Below are 21,671 nucleotides of genomic sequence, written 5' to 3'. Positions count from 1 at the left end.
GTTAGGGTGAAGTCGCTCAGTCGTGTCCGACTCTTTGCGACTCCGTGGACTGTAGCCCACCAGGCTCCTCTCTGTCCATGGAATTCTCCAGGCAAGAATACTGGAGTGGGCTGCCACTCCCTTCTCCAGGGGATCTTCCCGAACCAGGGATCGAACCCGGGTCTCCCTCATTGCAGGCAGACGCTTTACCACCTGAGCCACCAGGGAAGCCCAGATAGTGATTTCTTGCGAGAAAGTGGAATTTCAAGGCCTTCCGATTCCGCAGAACTGGAGTTTTCAGGGTTAGAGGGAGCCACAACGCTCCTAGCCCCTACCACAGCGCCCTCTGGCGTCCACAGCCCAGAGAGTAGAGACGAGAGCGGGGCGAGACGAAGACCACAGCTCCCATGAGGCGCAGGGCTCGCTGTGACGTCAGTACGTCGGCAAGCGCGGCTCTCCCATTGGGCGGCTGGATCAGGCGCCTGCGCACCTCGCGCGCCCCGCCCCCGCCCCGCCGCGCCTGCGCCGCCCGGGCGTTGCTGGGATGGCGATGGCGTCGCCGGGCCCGCCTGCCCGCTCCCAGCTGCTTCCCGCGGCGTCCGGGCCCCGGAGGAAGCGCGCAGCCGGCGAGGCTGGGGCTGCGACGGGCCGGCAGCGGGTCCTGGACGAAGAGGAGTACATTGAGGTAGCGTTCGGCGCGGACGCCCGCGACTTCCGGGCCCCGCGCTCCCCGCCCCGCGCTCCCCGCCGGGTCCCGACGCGCCGCGCTCCCCCCCGAGGCGGTGGGGCAGCCTGAGTCTTCGCCCCCGGCGTGTGGACACGCGGGGGCCGAGCTGGCGGAGTGTCGGGCGAGCTGTCCGCGCTGTCGGGGGGCCGCAGGGGTGGGTGTGTGCACGCGGTGAGGAGCCGGAGAGACAAGCTTTTGTCAGGGGGTCCGCAGGGGTCTGGACAGCGGCGGAGAGGCCTTCTTGGGCAGCGGTGGTGGTGGGAGCTAGGGCCGGGGGCCCCCGCAAGCCGGCTGCCACGGTGGCAGCATCGATGAGCGGGTGCGCCTCCTGCCAGCGCCCCACCGCAGCCACGCAGGAGGTGCGAGGCGGTCACTCAGGTTTGGGAGGCCAGTGGGCTGGGCAGGCAGGTGGTCTTAGTGGACAGCTGGGCGCGCAGACGCGCAGCTCAGGGGCGAGTCTGGCTGGAGGTCTGGAGCCGGGAATCTACCCGTGCTGGTGGTGGGGTGAAAGGCTCGGATTGGAAATCGGAGGCCGTGGGCGGGGTGAAGGTGCAACAGCCAGGTAGGTTGAGCTGATGTGGAGGCGAAGGCGGCAGAGGAGGGTGAAGCAGAGAGACAGGAGGCTTTGAAGGTCCGGGTTCAGCCGTTGATTGGGAACTAAGATCCCATATCGCAAAAGTGCACAGCGTGGCCAAAACAAGGAAAGAGGGAAGTGTTCCCAAGCTCTGGGGATCTTGGGGTGGATCGAGGTTGCGGTCTCAGCACGCACCCTGTGGGGTAAGCGGCCGGGGGAGGCAGATGGAGCCTCTGACTTGTGTTCTGACCTGTCTTTCAGGGCCTCCAGACGGTCATCCAGAGGGACTTCTTTCCCGACGTGGAGAAGCTGCAGGCACAGAAGGAGTACCTGGAGGCTGAGGAGAATGGAGACCTGGAGCGGATGCGCCAAATTGCCATCAAGTTCGGCTCCGCCCTGGGCAAGGCCTCCCGAGAGCCCCCGCCACCCTGTGAGAGGAGTCCCGGGGACCGGGCGTGGCTGCCTGCTGCACCGATCCTTCAGGCCCCTGACCCCACCCCCTCTGTCCCCCAGATGTCACGCCAGCCACGTTTGAAACCCCTGAGCTGCACACAGGCCCCAGCATGGTGGGCGGCAAGGCCAGGGCCCGGGGCCGTGGCCTGGAGGACGGTGACGGTGAGTGAGCGGCCTTGGCGCTGGTGGGCTCGCCTGGGGTGCTCCTGACGCCTGTGCCCTGGAAATCCTGCGCCCCGTCTCCCGGCCGCTCACTGTGCCGCAGGGGACCCACTGTGATCTCGTGACTGTTAATGCCCAGCACCCCATCCTGGCCTGAGCCAGAGCGCACACTTCACCAGCCTCCGGTAGATGGGGAGGTGGGCGGCTTGGGGGTGTTGATTTCACCCCCGGGGGTGTTGTCCGGCGGTGTGGGGTCTCACAGACAGACCCATGGCCAGGCAGAGGGTTCCTGGGACTGAACGGACACACAGTGGCGTTCATGCCGTGGCACCCTGGACAGGAGAGGCTGCGGAAGAGGCGGCGGCGGAGCCCCTGCCCAGCCTGGACGTTTTCCTGAGCCGGTACACCAGTGAGGACAACGCGTCCTTCCGGGAGATCATGGAGGTGGCCAAGGAGAGGGGCCGGGCGCGCCACGCGTGGCTCTACCAGGCCGAGGAGGAGTTTGAGAAGGTGCCTGGGGCGGGGCGGTGGTGCCCTCTCAGGGCGGGCTGCCGGGACTCGGAGCCGCCCTGACCCTCGCTCCCCCGTGACACAGAGGCAGGAGGACAGTCTCGCCCTCCCGTCGGCCGAGCAGCAGGCGGTCGAGAGCAGCCAGGCTGGAGTGGAGACCTGGAAGTACAAGGCCAAGAACTCCCTCATGTACTACCCAGAGGGTGAGCGTGGGCCAGGGCCTCCGGGGTGGACCGGCCTCTGGGGTGGGTGTTGCTGCTCCTACGCTCTGGGCCTTCAGGGGCCCTGATTCTCGGCGGCGGGGGATGGGGGGGGTGAGAGGGCGGTCTGTGGGCGGAGTCAGCACGGGTGTGCACCCCACCCTGGCTGCGCCCAGGCTGCGCTCCGAGGGGACCAGCCCGCCCCCCTTGGGCCTGCTCCCGCGACGCCAAGGGCTCTGCTGTCACCACCAGGCGTCCCCGACGAGGAGCAGCTGTTCAAGAAGCCGCGGCAGGTGGTGCATAAGAACACCCGCTTCCTCAGGGATCCCTTCAGCCAGGCCCTCAGCAGGTCGCAGCTGCAGCAGGCAGCCGCCCTCAACGCACAGGTGAGGGCCGGGCCAGCACCTCTCTGCTCAGGCGTCCTTGGGCTCAGCAGGGCTCGGCGGCGTGGGCGAGGCTGGGTCTGTTCTCTCTCTGGGGGTTTGAAGTCAGGGCCTGACTTGGTTAGACCGGTGAGTCAAGTGTGTGCCAGCCCGTGGGGCAGAGGTGTGAGAAAAGGGAGGTGGCGTGGAGCCAGACTCTTGGGGTGGCAGACTGCAGAGCTGCCAACCCCGGGAGTGGTTCAGGGCCGCGACTTCAGTGATCGGGGTTGGAGGGGAGGCTGGGGCGGGGGTGCTGTCTGGGAGGTCTTCACAGATGCCTTGCCCCACTCCCCGCCCCGGGCCTGAGGTCGGGGCCCCCAAAGGTGGCACGTGTCTGGATGGCCCTCGTGGACGGCTGGGGCGCGTCCCTTGACCGCTGCTCCGACAGGCTCTCAGGCCAGCGGGGTCCTCCCTTGCCCTGGGCTTGCGCAGCGTCGGCGCCTCAGCCCACAGCACGGCCTGGCCCTGACCCCAGCTCCCCCCGGCTCCAGCACAAACAGGGCAAGGTGGGTCCGGACGGCAAGGAGCTCATCCCGCACGAGTCTCCCCGAGTGGGCGGCTTCGGATTCGTCGCCACGCCTTCTCCTGCCCCTGGTGAGAGACGCGCCCTCTGCTGGGGTGGGGGGTTGCCTAGCTGGCCGTGGCCTCTCCTGGGCCTGCCCACACCCCGTGGCCCAGGGTCCCATCCGTGCAGTGCCGGCAGTGAGCAGGGCTGTGGGCCCTGGGCACTCAGATGGGCCCAACCTCAGACGCCTGGGGCCAGCTGGGCCAGCTGCCCTGCGGGGTGGTCCCTGTGCCTCACCTGAGCTTGAAGGACAGCCTGGCTTGGTGAGCAGTGGTGCTGGGGGCAGCGGGTGGGCCCCGTCTGGTGTGGCCCCGCGTGTGGAAGCCAGGCTCAGTGTGCCGGAAGCTGCGTGAGGCCCCTGCAGGTGGGCAGGACGGGGCCGAGGGACCCTGGGGGCGTGCACGCCTCTTAGGCCGCCCACCTGTGCTCCCGCTGGGTGTCGGCCGGGGGTCCTTGTCAGTCTTGGTGACCTTCCTCAGCCGAGGGTCTCACGCCAGTGGGCACGCGGGGCTGATGTACCTAAGGGAGGTCACGAGGCTCGGGGCGGCCTCCTGGGCGTGTGCTGGCTTCCGGGCCTGGGAAGGCACCATGGTCTGGCCAGGCTCGGGGTGGAGGGCTTTGCCTGGAGGACTCCGGATCTCCTTCCTAGGGGCGGGGTCCCATGGGTGTCACCCGGGGCTCCCTGGCCCTGTGCTAGCCTGAGGGTCCAGCACCCAGCCCCGCTGCTCTGGAGGCCCCTCCATCAGGCTCAGCCCGGCAGGCCAGGCTCTGGGCCGGCCACGTGGACCCTCTCACTGCCGGACGCACCCGGGGCCCCGCCCTGGGAAGGAGGGGGCCAGGCCCGCCTTGGTGGCCCCTGGCCTGAGGCGGCTGTGGGCGCTCCTCGTGCAGGTGTGAACGAGTCCCCGCTGATGACCTGGGGGGAAGTCGAGAACACGCCGTTGAGGGTGGAAGGGTCAGACACGCCCTACGTGGACAGGACGCCGGGGCCAGCCTTCAAGGTGGGTCAGCACGGTGGGGGTCACGGTGGGGGTCGCACGGGTGGACACGGGGTCTGCTGCGTTCCCATGGCTGTGCATGGCGGACGGGGCTTACGCTGGGGCGGGCGCCGTGGTTGCTTGTGGCATCTGGGCCTCCACTGAGGACCGCCGTGGGCGGGGCTTGGGTCGGGTTGGGCGCCGCTGTGGCCCCTGTGAGCCTGCAGGCCCACAGGACGGGGCCGTTCAGAGACGGGGGTCTCGGGCCAGGAGCTTCCCCGTGTGCTGCAGCCTGCGGCCGGGGAGGAGCCCCGAATCCCCAGCGTCCGGGGAGGCGGCCCGGCTGAGCACTTGGTCCCCGGGGACCCAGGCCAGGCCCTGGTCAAGGTCCCAGGAGCAGTCAGGGGGGGCTCCCGAGGCTGGACACTTACAAGGGAGACTCTCTGTGGGCCAGGTAGGCAGGGGAGCAGAGTGGCAGGTGGTTTCTGGGGATGGGAGGCCCAGGAAGGTGCCAGCAAGTGGCTGGTCGGGCCCACGTGGCTCTGGGAAGGCGGGTGCCTGGTCGCGCGTGGTTTGTGGGGGAGGCCCCCGGAGCTTGGGGGCACTGTTGGGGCCGAAGGGTCCAGGGTCACTTCACCTGCTCCGAGGCCCCAAAGAACCAGAGCAGGTCGGGGTCCCCTCGGGCTGGCAGCGCCCGGTGAGGTGCGGAGACACAGTCACGGTGGCGGCAGACATCACAGCAGCAGCTCTAGGAGCAGGGAGCTGTGGGCCAGGGGCCGGGGAGCGTGTGCTCGCCCGTATAGCAGTGGTCCCCCTCGCCCGCGAGGTACTTAGCCTGGGGCACCGCTGTGTGCCCTGAGGCGCTAGAGCTCGCCCCCATGGCCAGCGGGTCAGGACCGAGCCCAATGCCGGGTCCCAGGCGGGTCCGGGGCCAGGGGGCCCCGGAGCCCTCTCCTCACGGTCGTGTGGAGACAGGAGCAGCCAGGTGCTCAGTGCATCGCAGGACAGGTTCAAGGGAGACGAGAACGCTGAGCGTCGAGACAGCGAGCCTGAGCCTCGGGCCGGCACGCCAGGGAGGCAGGAAAGGGGTGTGCACACATCAGCAGAGGGTGTGGGCGCTGGGCCCTGGCGCCTCTCAGCGCAGCAGGAGCCGTCCAGGTCCAACTGCAGGCCGACCCCCAGGCGGCGGGAGGGTGCGTGATGCGCTGACGCAGCCAGCACGCTGTGCCAGCGAAAGAGGAGCCCGAGGCCGGTGGGGATTCGGGCCAGGACGCGGCCCTTGAAGCTCCTTGAAGAAACGCAGGTGCCGTTGGCAGCTGCTGGCCGTGGGGAAGCAGACTGAACAGGCCCTTTCCTGGACGGGGCTCCCAGCGCCTGGCTGGGCAGTGCCGGCTTCACGAGAACCCGGCCCGGGAGTGGGCCGCTCAGGGGGCTGGGGCTGGGGAGGCTGACGCCCCGCGACGAGCCTGGTCTGCCATCCTCTAGATCCTGGAGCCAGGCCGCAGGGAGCGGCTGGGCCTGAAGATGGCCAATGAGGCCGCCGCCAAGAACCGGGCCAAGAAGCAGGAGGCCCTGCGGAGGGTGACGGAGAACCTGGCCAGGTGAGGGGCGGGCCTCGCGCTGTGGCCGCACGCTCGGCACCGGGGGCTGGGCCCGTGGCTGCAGCTTTGGGCTGGGCCCTTGCCACTGCGTCTGCAGTGCCCCTCACACGTGCCTAGCCCCCCTTTTTGCGCGTTTCTAGGGAACGTCTTTACGCCTTGTCCCCCGTAGCTCCCATCCGCCTATGGAGTCAGGGTCATCGCCCCACTTGGAGACGGTCAGGGTCCCCTGCAGCCCCACGGCCCAGGGCGCGGCCGTTCAGGATCCCAGCGTAGAACATGCGCGTGTCCCCCAGGCATCTTCCCAGGGACTGAGGGGCCTGCTGCCAGGCAGGCCTGACCCTGCCTCTTGCCACGCCTTCCCCACTGCAGCCTCACCCCCAAGGGCCTGAGCCCCGCCATGTCCCCAGCCCTGCAGCGCCTGGTGAGCAGGACGGCCAGCAAGTACACGGACCGAGCCCTGCGGGCCAGCTACACCCCGTCCCCCGCCCGCGCCAGCCACCTCAAAACCCCGGCCAGCGGGCCCCAGACCCCGACGAGCACACCAGCCCCCGGCTCGGCGACACGCACCCCGCTCAGCCAGGACCCAGCCTGCATCACGGACAACTTGCTACAGCTCCCTGCCCGGCGCAAGGCCTCAGACTTCTTCTAAGGCTGGTCCCGGAGCTCCACAGAACCTGCAGGGCAGCTCTCCGCCCAGCACGGGACTCCGGCTTTCCGGGGTGCTGGGCCTGCCCGGCCGACACCCTGTTCTGTAGAACCCTGCCCGCTCTACCTGTCACTAAAGAGAGCCTCTGGCCAGACAGGGCTGCCTCTCTGCCCCAAGGCCACCCTTGTGTCTGCGTCGCCCGCTCAGGGCCGCTGGGCGGTAACCTCGGCGGCTGGGGTGTCCAGGCTTTCCTGCGTGGCATCCAGTGGCGCCAACGAGGCAGGGGGCCTGCCTTCCAAGCTGAGTCGGCCCCTCGTTTCCCTGTGACCCCTACTTCCGTTCCCCTCGGGGGTCAGAGCCCTCAGCCATCAGGCCTGCAGGTCCACAGGCTCCCTGGCCAGGCCAGGCCTGCGGGAGGCCCTTCCCAGTGGCCTCAGCCGTCACCTCCTGAGCGCCTGACTTCCAGCCGGGGCAGGGCTGACCCCGCCCCCTCGCTCCTCTGCTGGGGCCAGCTCCCCAGGAAGTGGGCTGGGTCCTGGCGGGCTCTTTAAGCCTCAGGTGGGGTCAGGTCGTGCTCAGAGAGGCAGCATGGGGTCACATGGGGTCCGCTTAGACTGGAGCCCGTCATGCTGGGAGCAGTCAGGCCCCAGCAGGCCGCCCTCGGACTCCCTGGGGTCCAGCTGGTCTGCGCTCCTCCACGTTGAGCCCTGGCTGGGCACCAAGGGCGCGGGGCTGGGGCCATGGGGTCAGGAAAGGGCTGCTTTTAATGCTTCGTCCCAGTAGGGAAGGGTGGGCGTGGGCCTGAGAGAGCCCCAGAAAGTGGGGTTGGAGGTCTGGGGGGGCCCGAGTGAGAGGCAGAGCAGGGGGCGGGAGGGGGGCCGCCAGAAGTTCTGAAGGGCCAAAGGGCGGGCGGGCGTTGAGGACGGGCTGCCTGAGGGGCGCGAGCGGGGTGGGAGGGCAGCGGGGGCCTGGTGGGAGGCCGCGGACTCCATGCCCACAAGGCCGGCTCCCCGGAGCCCCCTGGCCGCAGGGAGTGGGTGCTGAGTCCCAGAGAAAAAGACTCCGCGCACCTCTCTGCTGTTCACTGTGGTTTATTTGGTGGTCAGGGTTTAAGGTCTCTGCTACTAAGTGGAAGGAAGCTAATAGAACGTAATCAAAATAGCGGTTTAATTGACGGACTTTACTCGTTCTTGCACCTGTGGCTTCTTCGGCTCCTACCGCCCACTCAGCCCCCGGGGCCGCGCGGCGCCACGCATGCCCCCCGGGCCCTCAGCACCGCTCGGTGCTTGCCTTCCCCACCTCGGCCCCGGAGACGTGGGGGTCCTTGCCCCTGGAGGCTTCGGCCAGCCGCTCCTCCACACGGTCCTCGGTCTCGGGCACCACGAGCAGCCGGTGCTGGGTCTTGGCCCCCAGTTTGTGGTCGGGCCGGTGCTCAGGCCGCGGGTCCAGCTTGCAGTCAGCCCGGTACTTGCCCTCGCCCTCCCGCTTGAAGGAGGCGGAGGGCATGGCCTTGGGCTTGGGGGGCTGCAGCCACGCATGGCTGAGGATCTCGTCGATGTGCAGGCGCCGGGTGACATCCGGCTGCAGGATCCGGTAGATGAGGTCCTTGCACTCGCCCGTCAGGTGCTTGGAGCGCGGGAAGTCCACGCGGTGCTCCTTCTGGATGCGCAGCATCTTCTTGACGTCGGAGTCGTCGTACGGCATGGAGCCGCAGACCATGATGTAGAGGATCACGCCCAGGCTCCAGATGTCGTACACCTTGGGCTGGTAGGGGATGCCCTGCAGCACCTCGGGGGCCGCGTACGCCGCCGACCCGCAGAAGGTCTTGCTCAGCGTCAGCCGGCCACTGCCGTCCCGCAGGCAGCGCTTGGAGAATCCGAAGTCGGACAGCTTGATGTTGAAGTCCTTGTCGAGGAGGAGGTTCTCGCACTTGAGGTCGCGGTGGACGACGTCCAGGTCGTGGCAGTACTTGACGGCCGAGGACAGCTGCCGGAACATCCTGCGTGCCACGTCCTCGTGCAGGGCCCCCCGGCACTTGATGAACTCGAGGAGGTCACCCTGCACGCCGAGCTCCATCACAATGTAGATGCGGCCGTCGGACGTCTCGAAGATCTCGTAGGTCTTGATGATGGAGCGGTGGTTGACGGTCGCCAGGATGTCCATCTCCCGGGGCAGGAACCTCTCCACGAAGTCGGCGGGCGTCTTCCTGCGGTCGATGATCTTGACCGCCACGTTGAACTTGAGGCGCTCGGAGTAGGCGGACTTGACCTTGGCATAGGAGCCCTTTCCCAGGTTGATGCCCACGATGTAGCCCTTCTTCCTCAGGACCGCGGCATCGTCCATGGCGCCCGGAGCGGCCCGCGCCGCCGCCCTCTACATCCCCCCCCCACGCGGGCCAGCGGACATCGTCCTCGACTGCGCTGCGGGGAGCCGTCTGGCCAGGCTGGGCCTGCACCTGGAGGTGTGGAACGCCCAGCATTGTCCCCGCGTGACTTCAGCCTGTGAAGTCACAAAGCCAGGCTGCCCAGGGTGGGAACTGGGTGGGGGACGGGCCCCGGAGCCCTGGAAGGCTGACTGGGCTGGCAGAGCCCTGCGGCCCGCCGGAAGAGAGGAAGCCGGCGCCCAGGACTGCTGCGGGCTCGCCGTGCCACCCTGGGCTGAGTCAGGCTGGGGCCGCCCAGGTCCAGCCAGCGTGCCAGGCCCCTGCAGCGGATCCTGTCCCTCCAGGGAGGGCTGCCTCCCCGCCACTGCCTTGAGGTGGGATGAGCACCACCTCTGGGCCGGGCCTGGGAGGGGCCGCCTGGATCCCGGGGGACGAAGGTGGCTGGCTAGGGTGGAGGGCAGCTCGGACTCTGTGAGTGCCCAGCCCCGTGGCCTGGAGCCCTGGTGGGCTGGCGTTCCGAGGGCAAGAAGAGTTGAGGTGCAGGCAGGGAAGGGCCTGGGGGAGGTGGGCGTTGTGGGAATGGATGGGCCCCGGCACCGGGGTCGGGACGTGGAGGAGAGGGGCGGGGGTCGGGACGTGGAGGAGAGGGGCGGGGGGCGGGGGCTGCAGGAGCCGCTGGGACCGAGCCCCGCTTTAAGACAGGTCCTGCGGGAGCACGTAGCCAAGGGCGGCCAGAGCCTGTGACCGGGCAACAGGCGGCTGGCGGGGGCAGGCCGGTGGGGCGTGCACACAGTGGGCGGGGCCCGAGGCGGGGGCTGGGGGCTGGGGAGGGCGCCCTGAATTCCGTCACTTGGGCCTCTGTGAGCACCGGGATCCTGGGCAGGCGTGCCACCTTCGCGCCTTAGACTGTCTCTGCATCTGGAAACGGCGTCCGCCTGCTCTGTTCTTGCCCGGGCGCCGAGGCCCCTGTGGGCGCAAGTCGTGTTCACGCGCCCTCGCGGCCTGTCTCCAGGACGGGTGCTCGGAGGAGGGGGCGTCCTGTGTCTGGGTGGGTGGCGGTGACCCAGAAGCCCCGTGCCGGGGTTCAGCGGGGCTCGCCAGCTGCTGGGAGGGGAGCACGCACACACGCCCGGGCGGGCGCACAGAGCTCCCTGCAGGAGGTCCATGCGGAAGGCCCCGGGCAGGGCAGCCGGGCCCCGAGGCCAGCGGCAGGGACCTGCCCGATGCCTGCAGTCTCCTGGGGGCTTCGGTAGGAACCAGTGGAACTATAGAGGGGCCAGCCGCGAGGCCCCCCAGGCCAGGCGCCCTCCCTGCCTGTCTCCCTCGCCCCCAGGACTCTGTTGGGGTTGCCCTTTGCTGCGGTGCCTGCTCCCCACGCCCTCCCTCGCCCAGGACGCTGTGGCCTCTGGTTCTCCAGGGACGTCAGGCCTGCAGACTCGGGCGAGCCGCAGGGGCCCTGCCCAGAACGTGCGTGCTGGACTGCCGGAGCCCCCGGGGCGGGGTCAGACTGGACGGGCTTCAGGGTGCTCCTGGCTGCAGGCCTATGAGTGCCAGACCGCAGGCTCTGGGACGCTGCCCTTGGAGCTTTGAGGGTTGGCCTCAGGCCCCGGGTGACCGGAGTGGGCCCTGCCTTCCCAGGGCCCAAGGTGGCTCAGCATCACCCAGGGTGTGAGTGCCCTGTGGCTGGGCCGTGGCGGGCACACACAGCTGTGGACTCGCGGAGGCTGAGGGCTGAGGTCAGACCCCGTGGAGGATGGGGACAGAGGTGCCACTGAGGGTCTGCAGGGCCAGGTGGTGAGAGCGTGCGGGGCGGGAGGCGCACGGCTGGCCCAGAGGCCCCACCGAGGGTCCCGGGGATCGCTGCGGGGGCTGAGCCTGTCTGGGGCAGTGGGGCGGCTCAAAGGATCGACCGTGCCCCAGGCCACCTCGGGAAGGCCTCGCAGTGGGGCCTGCTCCGCGCTGGGTGGGTTCAGGTGGCCACCCGCCCCCTCTGACCTGTGCCCCCGCCTGGGAAACACACAGCTTTTGCTCCTTCCCGAGGCCCCTCCCCGCAGCCTTGCCCCCAGGCCCCCATGATCACTGCTGACCCGAGGGGGAGTTTGCAAGCCTCCTGGGGCGAATGCATCCGCGCTGGCCCTGTGCACCCTGGAATCCCGCTCCCCCACGGTGCAGGCTTGTGACCCCACCCCCAGGACTGCTCCATCTTGGGCCCTCGCCTGCCTGTCCGGGCAGTGGCCGCCAGAGGCTTCGTGTGTGGAGGCTGCGGCCCCTCAGCGGAGCCTGGAGAGGTGGGCAGGGGCTCAGGGACCGGTCCACCAGCAGGGCTGGGGTCCACGGCGAGCTGCCGGGCAGCCAGGAGGAGGCCAGACCTAGGAGGACTTTAGGGGCCAGGCGTGGAGATCCTTGCTGCAGGCAGCAGAGCCGGACTGGGTGCAGGAGGGGGGCCTCGGCTACCGTGGGAGGTGACAGAAACACGGGGATGGGGTCCAGGCGGTGGCCACACTGTGACGCCCAGGGGTGCGTGGCTGTAGCTCTGAAGGGGCTGGGTGGGGGCAGGGCCCTTCCGGACGCCGGCAGGGGCAGGAGGAGGGGCCGTGTCTGCAGGCCCCATTTCCTTGGCGTGTCAGACCCACAGGTGCATGCGTGTCCGGGCACAGGCAGATCGGAAGAGGAAGTGGCGGCCGCACGCAGCCAGGTGAGGGCCGCTTGGTGGGTGGGGCCTCCCGTGGCCAGCGGTGCCCCTGCAGGCCTGCTCCCCCCGTGGACACCCCGGCCACGCGTGAGAGGAGGCCTGCTACTCCTGCTTGCCAGCACCCGCTCACCCACGCTGGCGGGAGCGTCGCCCCGGGACAGCTAGCTGGGACCAGAGAGGAGCAGGAGGCCCTGCTCAATGACTGGGGGACACGCAGGCCTCGGGGTGGGCCCGGCGGGGATGCTCCGGGCGCTGCGGGGAGCGGGGTGCTGGCTGGGTGTGGGGCAGACCCTGGAGCCAGGCCAGGAGGAGGGGAGGGGCCCCGAGGGAGGCCCCCACAGGCAGGCAGCCTCGGGGGTGGTTGAGGGCCCCGAATGCCCACCCCGACCTCCCGGCCTGCAGCCGCCGCGCCGCCTCCCTGCCCAGCTTGGCACTTGTGGGCCCCGCGTTTGAAGCAGTTTCTTCCTCACTCGGCTGTCCCCAGTCCAGGGCCTGAGTCCATCGTCAGCGCTGGATACATGGGGCTCTTTCCCCGGCGGGAGGTGAAGTGCGGTGTGGCCCACGGAGGGGGCCACGGGGGTGCAGGGTCCTCTCCCCGGGTGACCGAAGCCAGCAGGGCACACACAGCGACCTCGGGGGCTGCAATAATATAGTGATTTATTGCTTCTTTAGCCACGTGAGTTACCAAATTCAAAGGGAGGGGAAGAAACTGACGAAAATAGCGGCACATCTGGGACCCTCTTCCTTCTCGGCTGGTCCCGCGGCCTCTCTGGAGCTCGGGCTCGGGGCCCTGAGCTCGGCCTCATTCCCTGCCGGCCGCCTGGGCCGCAACAGGTGGGCTAGGCATGTGTCTCTGAAGGCTGCGGGGGCGCCCCCTCCTCGGTCTTGCTGGGTTGCTCGCTGGGCAGACCCACGGCCTCTGACTGCTGGGACACCTGCACCGTCGCAGTCTCCTCCTCGGGGCTGGGCTCAGTCCGGGGCTCCGGCCGTGCCTCTTCCCGGGGCTCCAGCTTGGTGGCGGACTTCTTGTCGGAGCTGGGTTCGGGGGTCCACGGGGGCTCGGCGGCCCGGGAGCCCTCGCCCTCCTTGTTGACGGCTGCGGAGGACAGGCCCCGGGCCTTGGGCTGCACCCAGCAGTGGCTGAGGACCTCGTCGATGTGCAGGCGCCGGGTGACGTCCGGCTGCAGCATGCGGTAGATGAGGTCCTTGCACTCGCCCGTCAGGTGCTTGGAGCGCGGGAAGTTGACGCGGTGCTCCTTCTGGACGCGCAGCATCTTCTTGATGTTGGAGTCGTCGTACGGCATGGAGCCGCAGACCATGATGTAGAGGATCACGCCCAGGCTCCAGATGTCGTACACCTTGGGCTGGTAGGGGATGCCCTGCAGCACCTCGGGGGCCGCGTACGCCGCCGACCCGCAGAAGGTCTTGCTCAGCGTCAGCCGGCCACTGTCGTCCCGCAGGCAGCGCTTGGAGAATCCGAAGTCGGACAGCTTGATGTTGAAGTCCTTGTCGAGGAGGAGGTTCTCGCACTTGAGGTCGCGGTGGACGACGTCCAGGTCGTGGCAGTACTTGACGGCCGAGGACAGCTGGTGGAACTTCTTGCGCGCATCGTCCTCCTGCAGGGCCCCGCGGGTCTTGATGAACTCGAGGAGGTCGCCCTGCACGCCGAGCTCCATCACGATGTAGACCTTGCCGTCGGACGTCTCGAAGATCTCGTAGGTCTTGATGATGGAGCGGTGGTTGAGCATGGCCAGGATCTCGATCTCCCGGGGCAGGAACTTCTCCAGGAAGTCGGTGGGGGCTCTCCTGCGGTCGATGATCTTGACCGCCACGTTGAACTTGAGGCGCTCGGAGTAGGCGGACTTGACCTTGGCATAGGAGCCCTCTCCCAAATTGATCCCCATGATGTAGCCTCGTCGCTTGAGGACGGCAGCGTCATCCATGGTGCCGGGAGCGCCCAGTGCCCCTGAGGCTGCCCTCTACATCCCTGCGGGACATGAGCCAGCGCGTCCTCATCTACACTGTGGGCAGAGTCCTCTGGGATGCCCGGGCCTCCCGTCCCTGCCTCCTAGAGGCCAAGACTCTGGGGTGGAACGTTCGGCACTGTTTCCCGGGTGACTTCAGTGGGTGAAGTCATAAAGAAGAAGTGCCCTGCGGAATGGGTCTCCAGCCTGAGCCGCTCGACCTTGGAACCCTGCAGCAGACGGACGCCCGCGGAGCGCGGGGGCCGAGGTAGGAGGGGCCGCGGGGACTGCGTCGGCTTGTGTCGGCTCGCCCAAGCCTCCACACCAGAGCCAGGACTGCTGGGGGCAGGGGGGCTGCTGGGGCAGGGGGGCTGCTGGGGGCAGGGGGGCGATGGGCTGACTTCCTGCACCCCAGGGCATCCCTGGAAGTCCGGGCAACCGTCCCAACCATCTAGGTCTCAGCAGCAAACGGGAGACGCTCAAGTGAGGACTGCCTGCGAGGGTTTAACAAGAGGATGATCTCCCCACCCCCACATGGAGCCGTGTCCAGAACCCCGAGTGGGTGATGGGCCCTTGGATGAAGGGACGGTCGTTTCTGGAACCCGGGGACAGTGGTGCCCGGAGGGCCACCTTGACCAAGGCGGTGACCTAGGTCATCTGCCCCAGGAAAGGGGCTGGAGAAAACCTCCCTGACCTCCTCCTGCTCCCTGTGGCCCTGGAAATCCTCCGCGGTGTCCACACAGGCAGGTGGACTGAGAAGGGGGCTGGGGCAGGAAGGGTCCCCTCCGCCTTCCTGCTGCGTGGTCTGGTTGGACTTTTCACTGCCCCGTGCTGCTCTCCTCTGAACCTTCTCTGGCCAGCTCTGCTGGGGACAGCTGACCGGGTCTCTGCCCTTGGCTGTGAGGCCCCTCCCGGGGGCCTGCCCTGTCGTAGCCCTGGCTGGGCTCCAAGGGCAGGTCTGGGGGTGGGGGAGAAGGTGGGTCTGGACTCCTCTGAGAGCAGCAGCTGCTCCCGGAAATGCCCTCTGAGGACAGGCAAACAGGGCAGTGTTGAATGGGAACCACGCTTCCTGCCAGGAGTGGGTCCTCTCTGCTCTGGGCCTTGCTGTAGGGGAGGGCGGGATGGTGCGGGAGGGCAGGAGCAGGCAGGCCTGGCAGAGCCTTGGGGTCAGTCCGGTGCCTCTCTCAGATGACCCTGAATGTCCCAGGCTGGGATCCTGGGGTGCTCAGGAGGATCATGCCCTGAGGGGCTTGGGGTGACTGCTCCTGGGGAGCCAGCTGCTGACGGTCTGGGTGCACCGCCCATCCCCGCCTCTCCCCTCCCTCTTTTCTCCGCTCCCATCTTCACCCTCTAACCACCCTGACGCCCAGGCCGGGCCTGCTGCGCGTGGTGGCCGGTGGTCTGTCCTTCGGAGGGCTTGCTCCTCCCTCGCTGGTACTCCATCTGCTGGGTCCCCTCCCGCGGTGACAGGTGCGCGGCCAACGCTTCCCTCCGTGCGGAAGAGCCTGCTGTGGCGGCAGCTGAGCCAGCGTCTCCCCCCGGCCCCGCTCGGTCCCCACTGTGCAGGGGGCCCCCCTCCAGGGGACCGGGCGTCCCAGTCGGCTCTCCGCGCGGGACCCTCCTCGAGCCTGCTTGCTCGTCGGTATGCAGCACTCCAGTTGCACGCGCCGGTGAAGCGGCACCTGCGGAAGCGCCTCCCGGGGCCACCTCGGAGGTTCTCCAGGTCTCCTCTCCCCTCACCGCAGCGGTTCGGCCTTTAAAGCGCCACTTTGGGACGCACTCTTGCAAGGGCCCTTCTCAGGGATTCCCAACTCCGCCCCCGCCCGGGGGCTCCCTCGGAGCCGCGCCCCCGCGCCGCTCCCGCCCCTCCGCAGCTCCTGCTCCGGCAGGCCCCCAGGAGGCCCCGCCCCCGATCCCCGCCCTTCTCTGGTCAGCCAATGGGGCCCGCGGCTCCCCGTAGTCCCGCCCCGGCGGGCCCGCCCCCGCCCCGCCCTTGGGCCGCGCCCCTCTCAGTCACTGCGCAGGCGGAATGCGCATGCCCCGCCTCCGCCCGGCGCTGATTGGCTGGCGGCGGCGCGGGCGGGGGCGGGGCGGTGCGGGCCGAGCAGGACGGCCGCCATCTTGCGCGGAGCCGGAGTCGGAGCCCGAGGCGGCGGCCGAAAGCGCGCGCCCGCCCGCGGCCCCCCGGAGCCCTCTCCCCGCGGCGCCCTCGCCTGGCCCGGCCCCGGCCCGGCCCGAGCCCTCGGCCCGGCCTGCGCGGCCGCCCCGGGGACGATGAACGGAGGATAAATGGTGCCCAAGGCGGACAGCGGCGCGTTCCTGCTGCTCTTCCTGCTGGTGCTCACGGTCACCGAGCCGCTGCGGCCAGGTGCGCGCCGGGGGGCGGCCGGCGGGCTCGGCCCGGGCGCCTGGAAGCCCTGGCCGCCCGGGTCCCTCGGACGCGTGAGGCGCCGCCGAGGCGGGCGTCCTCCGAGGAGAGCCCGGGTCGGGAGCTGGGGTCCGGGCCGCAGAAGGTCCCGCTCGAGCCTTACCTCTTGTTTCCGATGTGCACCCCCCCCCCACCTCTGTCCGCGAGAAATCAAGAGCCCGAACGCAGGGCTCCCGTCCGGCGCAGAAGGCCGGGGCCCGCCGTGCCCCGGTGGGTTGCAGGGGTTCTAAACTCAGCGGGAAGGAGCCCGATGCTGTAACGCGCACGCATAAATGCGTTCGTTTTTGTATCGACGCGGTTGCAGAGTGAGGTTCTTGACCCTGTTTAGTGGAGGAAGGGGCCCATTTCGTGGGTGCTGTCGGGACTGCTTGTCCCCAGCAGGTCGGGGAGCACGGCTGGGTGCAGGCCCCAAGCGGGCTCCCGGCCCGGGCGCGCTGCACCTCGCTGCCCCTCGCCATCTGCCGCCGAGCGCCCCACCTCCTCCCCCGGGTTCCCTCGGCAGCCAGGGCACCCCTCACTCAGTTGGAGTTGGAGGGGCCAGTGATGCTTCTGGGGCGGCGGGGTGACTGGCTGCGGGGTGGTCTTGGGAGAAACTGGAGCCGGCACCTGTGCAGGAGGGTGCTGTATGGGCTGCGAGAGGCCAGAGCCGACGGGTTTGTGCGTGCTTGTTATTACGTTCTTCAGAAAACATGTCTACACCTGTGGGGAGGCGCCAGTCGTCCCCTCCGAGTCCTGGGTCTTCTGTTATGTGGCTGGACTCCGAGGGGCGGAGCCACGCGGCGCCTGTGTCCTTGGTGGCGGGGAGGCTCTGGGTCCAGCGGGGGATGTGACCGAGGTCCCCACTCCCTTTGCTTTGCCGTCTGTCCACACATCCTGCCAGCCGGCCGGCAGCAGTTCAGGAAGCATCTTGGCCGGCCTGCCCGTCGCTAGGGATGCTCACCTGAAGAGAAGCTGCCCTCTTCGTGGGCGTGCTCTCCAGCTGAAAGCAGGGGCGGGGAAATCGGTTCCCCGGCCGGCTGCGGCAGAGGTGGGAAGCGGAGCGGTGGCCCGCAGCAGGCCCGAGCTGGGGCAGGGAAGCGACTGGGTAGGGAGCAGAGCTGCTCTTTGCGCCCGTGGCTGCCCAGGTCGGGCCTTCACAGTGACCCCTGTCGGTGTCTGGAGTTGCCCTGAGAAACGTGGCGCTCCAGCTGGCTTCCTGACTCCGGCTCAGCAGCAAGTGGAGTCTTCCCCCAGGGCCTGGAGTCCTGGCTCAGACCCCCCACTGGGGAGTGAGGAGGGGGAAACGGGGCACCCCTGCTTCCCTGGAGGGCCCCTGCCAGGTGGAGCGCCCGGGGCCCCTCAGGGCGCAGGCTGGGCCTTTCACAGAGCTGCCTGCAGGAGCGCGCCCAGCCAGGCCTTTGGGCAACGCGTGTGGTCTTGGTGGTTGAGGACGCGCTGGGTGCCAGGGCGCTCGGGGGGGTCCCTGTGGGGGTGGTCCTGCTGCTAGCTCCGTCTTACAGAGAGGGCCGCAGGATAGAGCTGGAGGCCCCGGTAGCTCTGGGGAGGATTTGGTCCCGAGGCCTGGCCTCTCCCCGGCAGCCCCACCGCCCTCCCCTCGGGCCCCCTGCTCCCAGAGCCAGCCGAGGCTCTCCCGGTGGGTCTGCGGCCCGTCTCCCATCTGAGCGCCAGAACTCCCCTCCCCTTGGGTCCCCGCTGTGACGGTGCATCAGGAGTGATGGCTGGTGAGGCAGGAAGGCTGGGACCTCTGGCCAGAGGTGACAGAGCTGGAGGGACCTTTGGGGGCCTCTGACTTGGACACCCCAGTGACTCGGTTCTGTCTGCAGCTGGTCCTCTGGGAGTGCGGGGTTAGGCGCGCTCAAGAAACTGTTTCTCGTCTCAGCTGTGGAAGGAGACCCTGTGTGGCTTTAGCCCCAGCTGCATCTGGGCGACCCCTCTGCCACTCCTACTTTCCCTGCCGGGTGAGCTGAGGCACGCGCGTGCTGTCCTGCCAGGAGAGGCCAGCGATGGGCCTGAGGCTGCAGCGGGAAGCCGCAGGGCTGGGTTTGGGCCCGGGGAGGGGCTGCCTGCTGGTTCAGGTCCTTTCCCGCCTGCCGCTGCGGCCCTGACACGTGGTCAGCATGCCGCAGAGCTGCGCTGGGGGCCAGGGGGCGGGTGGGTATGTCCCGAGCCCGTGCGCCGTGGCTCACAGACTGGCTGGACGCCGTGGGGTCTGTCCTGGAGCTGGCCAGGCACCCCCACCCCAGCTTGGAGCCCGCGCTCAGCCCTGACCCGCACCACGCGGAGCTGGTCCCGTGGGCCTCCAGAGCGCTGGGTTGGCCACTTGGTTTCACTCTAACTCGGATGGTAGCGTAGTGTTCTTTCCCACCTCACTAGCCTTTTTTTTTTTTAGGGAAGAAACTTTTGCTTGGGGATAATTTCAAACTTACAGAAGAGTTGCAGGGAGAAAGTGAGCTCAAACAGCCCGGCGCACCATCTGCCCAGACCTCCCTGCTATCGCCTGCCCTCCTCTGCCTTATCGTGCCCAGCCCCCTCGCGCGTGCACGTGTGAGCGTGAGCGTTGATGCGGGCACGCACGATTGTTGGGGAGCGAGGAGCGGGCGTCGTGGCCTGCTCCCCGAGGGGCAGCCTGTGAGGGCGCGCTGGGCCGGGGTCAGGCCGGGGGCCCGCTGGTGCCAGGCTCGGGGGTGGAGCCCGTGTGGCGGCTGTGTCTGGGCACGCGCCCCTCTGCCCCCCTCACCCAGGGTGCTGTCCGCACAGCCTGCCTCCCTGATCCTCTCACCCCCAGCCCCGGGAGCGGCCGTGCCGTCGGGGTGCCCTGCCCTGGTGCCCAGCGTCGCCCCCGCCGGCTCCCACGGGGCTGCCCCCGTGCTGGGTGTGGAGTCAGTGCAGAGGTGGCCGCCCCCTGTCAGGCTGCCGAGCCAACTTCAAACTAGTTGGGTGTTTGCAGGGTGACAGGCAGCCTTGCAGGCAGTTGTCACCCGAGACCACGTCTTAGTTTCCAGGGTGGCTCGTAGCCGGCGTTGGCTGTTCTGTGGAAGCGGGGCCTCAACGGGAGAGGGGCGCTGAGGTCAGGGCCTGCCTCCGGGTCGAGGCGAGTGCAGGCTGGTGGCTTGAGAGCGTGGAGCCCTGCGTGGAGCCGCCCCTCGCTGTCCTTGGCTCTCCTGTGACCTGGGCGTGGTTTGCAGGCACACAGGCTCAGCGTGCCTCGGCTTCTGGTTCTGAGAACTGTCGATGTAGGACAGATGCTCCCTAGATCCGTGAGTGATGAGAGGTGGGTGCGCGAGGGCGCGTTTCCCGGGAGAGCCCCCCCACTCCCAGGCGGCCGGCTCTGTGGCTTGGCTGTGCGGACGCCTGGTGTGCGCTCGGTGAGTCCAGCTGCGGCTGGAGGCGGGGGCCTGGCCGGACGCCCCAGACACCCCGCACCGTGGACAGGGCCGGGATTGTTCTGCGGGCGCACTTCGCCTCTGGGCACGTTTCAGCTGGGGCTCCGTCCTGGTCTGGCACAGAGCGGGCGCTCGGAAATCAGTGACGGAGCCGACGCACAAACGGCTCCTTCTGTTGGACATAAAGAGTGTCGGCTCCCCGCACCCGTGGGCCTCGCAGCTGCCCAGTGAGGGCGGTGGGGACCCAGCCAGCTGGCCCGGGGCTCAGGCCGGGGGGTTGCTCCCAGGGGCGAGAGCTGCCCTGAGAGGCGAGGGCAGGCAAGGCTGCTCACCGCAGAGGGCTCGTCAGGTCCCCGGCGGCACGGGGCACGGGCCGCCCCTCTGATGGGCACACCGGCCAGCCCCGTCTCCCGCGCTTCGCTTCTCTGCCTGGCACGCCATCCCGCAGCCCCTTTCCCGTCCTTTTCTGTAGGCTGGCTGCTGGGCGACTGGCAGCTGGCTGGCTGGCTGTCCTCAGCTGTGGACAGTTCCGTGCCGGGAGGGTGGGTCAGAGAGCAGAGTCTGTGTGGACGCTGGACGATGAGGGTCTCCGCGTCGACCCTGAGCCCTGCCCTGCTGCACGCCACCTACCTCCCTGGGCCCCCTGCTCAGGCGCTGGGCGCTGTGGGGAGTGCCCGGGACTAGGGCACTGGGCAGGGGCCCACTGGCGGGTCAGCGGGAGGCGCAAGGTGCCAGGCCCCCGGTGCACCCAGCGTCTACGAGCTGCTGGCTCCTCCGTGGGGCCCCAGGGTTGGTGGGACAGGGCGGGGGGCCTGGAAGGCGTCTGCGGGGCCCTTCTCCAGCCAGCCCTGCATGGGAAGGGGTCCAGGCCGGGGTGAGCTGTGGGAAAGCCCAGCACAGACTCCCACACTTAGGCTCACGCATATGCAACTCCAGTGTTGCGCGAATGGAGTTGGGTATTGGGCACGTGGGTTCTGCTTTTTCACTTGGCAGTGCTGAGCGGCCTGTAGGTCAGTCAGCGCAGCTCTGAGTCATTCTTGTCTTAAACAAGCCTTTATGAGAACTTTGCTTAGCCTTCTTTTGCCCGCAGGGCGCCTTCCAGTAGACCTCTTACCAAAACTTTCCCTCCAGAAGCTGCTGTTCAGAGGGCAGCCCTGTGGGGGGAGGCGTGGCAGGTGCTGGGGACCTAACGCCACCTGCCCGCTGCGGTGTGGGCCTGTGTGCGGCTGTCACTTGGGTTTGTGTGTTGCTCTGCTTGCCTCGGGGGCACTGAGACTCAGAATGCCCACACGCAGGAGCTCAGCTGGAGGAGCCTCAAGGGCAGACTCGGAGCCTGGGGAGCAGCGACCTGCCTGTCTCACTGTCGGCTGGCTGTGCACTTGCTCAGCCCTGTCTGTGTCTTTGCAGCCCCGGGGACCACAGCCCGCCAGGCTCCTCTGTCCATGGCACTCTCCAGGAAAGAACGCTGGAGCGGGCAGCCATGCCCTCCTCCGGGGCGTCTTCCTGACCCAGGGATCGAGCCCACATCTCCCGCATCGCAGGCAGATTCTCCACCACTGTGCCACCTGGGAAGCCTTTTATTCCAAAAAGAACTAAGATTTCAAAATACCTTTTTTCAGAGGGAGGCAGAGGATTCTTGCCTCATTGTTTTTCCAAAACGTCTAACTCTGGGAGCATTTGATGCCCCTGGAAACGCTGCAGGCCTGGCCCTGCGTGCAGTGCGCTGCGCTCACCGGCGGCGCCGCCCGCTGCACCCACAGCTGCGCGCTCTGTGCATGCGAGTGCCTGCGCGCGGCTGCACACCCAGGGCCCTGCGTCCGGGAGCCCCGCGCTCCTGTTCCCTGAGAGCACGCCGCGCCCTGGGGCCCAGTGCAGGAAGCAGGGGCGTGGTGGCGGCAGGACCGAGCCGCCTGCCACCCCAGCCCCAACCCCGCCCCGTGGCAGCCCCGAGCCTGCTTCTTGTCTGGGAGTCCAGCTTCCTCTTCGGATGTGTGTCTCGCTTTCC

General features: G+C 68.7%; 4 protein-coding genes across 10 annotated transcripts in view; 2 read left to right on the top strand and 2 right to left on the bottom strand.

Moving 5' to 3' along the window:
* The first annotated feature begins 514 nt into the window (after positions 1-514).
* On the top strand, positions 515-7,986 carry ESS2 (ess-2 splicing factor homolog). Its single transcript, XM_027956913.3, has 10 exons — positions 515-664; positions 1,542-1,710; positions 1,794-1,895; positions 2,236-2,405; positions 2,491-2,608; positions 2,858-2,991; positions 3,519-3,621; positions 4,484-4,593; positions 6,055-6,170; positions 6,540-7,986. Exons 1-10 carry the CDS (start codon positions 524-526, stop codon positions 6,817-6,819), a joined length of 1,443 nt encoding a protein of 480 aa, XP_027812714.1. The 5' UTR covers positions 515-523; the 3' UTR covers positions 6,820-7,986.
* Positions 7,987-8,069: 83 nt separating this feature from the next.
* On the bottom strand, positions 8,070-10,173 carry TSSK2 (testis specific serine kinase 2). The gene has a single exon (XM_027980280.3). It carries the CDS (start codon positions 9,157-9,159, stop codon positions 8,086-8,088), a length of 1,074 nt encoding a protein of 357 aa, XP_027836081.1. The 5' UTR covers positions 9,160-10,173; the 3' UTR covers positions 8,070-8,085.
* A 1,681-nt stretch (positions 10,174-11,854) lies between these two features.
* The window catches only part of DGCR2 (DiGeorge syndrome critical region gene 2), a 29,254-nt gene continuing 19,437 nt past the window's right edge, over positions 11,855-21,671 (top strand). For 5 of the 7 annotated variants that reach the window (XM_042234882.2, XM_060400888.1, XM_042234883.2 and 2 more), the window contains exon 1: positions 15,962-16,223. In XM_042234882.2, the coding sequence (XP_042090816.1) occupies positions 16,145-16,223 (79 nt within the window). In that variant the 5' untranslated portion in view covers positions 15,962-16,144. Of the gene's footprint in view, positions 13,259-13,351; positions 14,124-15,961; positions 16,224-21,671 lie in introns of those variants that run through there. The other 2 variants (XM_060400891.1, XM_060400890.1) reach the window with 2 other exon arrangements.
* On the bottom strand, positions 12,698-15,476 carry TSSK1B (testis specific serine kinase 1B). The gene has a single exon (XM_004022926.6). The coding sequence runs from the start codon at positions 13,832-13,834 to the stop codon at positions 12,731-12,733; it is 1,104 nt and encodes a 367-aa protein (XP_004022975.2). The 5' UTR covers positions 13,835-15,476; the 3' UTR covers positions 12,698-12,730.

The sequence above is a fragment of the Ovis aries genome, chromosome 17 (genome assembly GCF_016772045.2).
Source record: "Ovis aries strain OAR_USU_Benz2616 breed Rambouillet chromosome 17, ARS-UI_Ramb_v3.0, whole genome shotgun sequence".
Lineage (NCBI taxonomy): Eukaryota > Metazoa > Chordata > Mammalia > Artiodactyla > Bovidae > Ovis > Ovis aries.
Note: the sequence above shows the minus strand (reverse complement) of the source record. Positions and strands in the feature narration are given on the sequence as shown.

Coding starts and splice junctions, on each gene's coding strand:
- TSSK2 (XM_027980280.3), bottom strand. CDS start 9,159: ATGGACGATGCCGCGGTCCTGAGGAAGAAGGGCTACATCGTGGGCATC.
- ESS2 (XM_027956913.3), top strand. CDS start 524: ATGGCGATGGCGTCGCCGGGCCCGCCTGCCCGCTCCCAGCTGCTTCCC. Junction 2,609..2,857: donor CCTCATGTACTACCCAGAGG/GTGAGCGTGGGC, acceptor TGTCACCACCAG/GCGTCCCCGACGAGGAGCAG. Junction 3,622..4,483: donor CACGCCTTCTCCTGCCCCTG/GTGAGAGACGCG, acceptor CTCCTCGTGCAG/GTGTGAACGAGTCCCCGCTG.
- TSSK1B (XM_004022926.6), bottom strand. CDS start 13,834: ATGGATGACGCTGCCGTCCTCAAGCGACGAGGCTACATCATGGGGATC.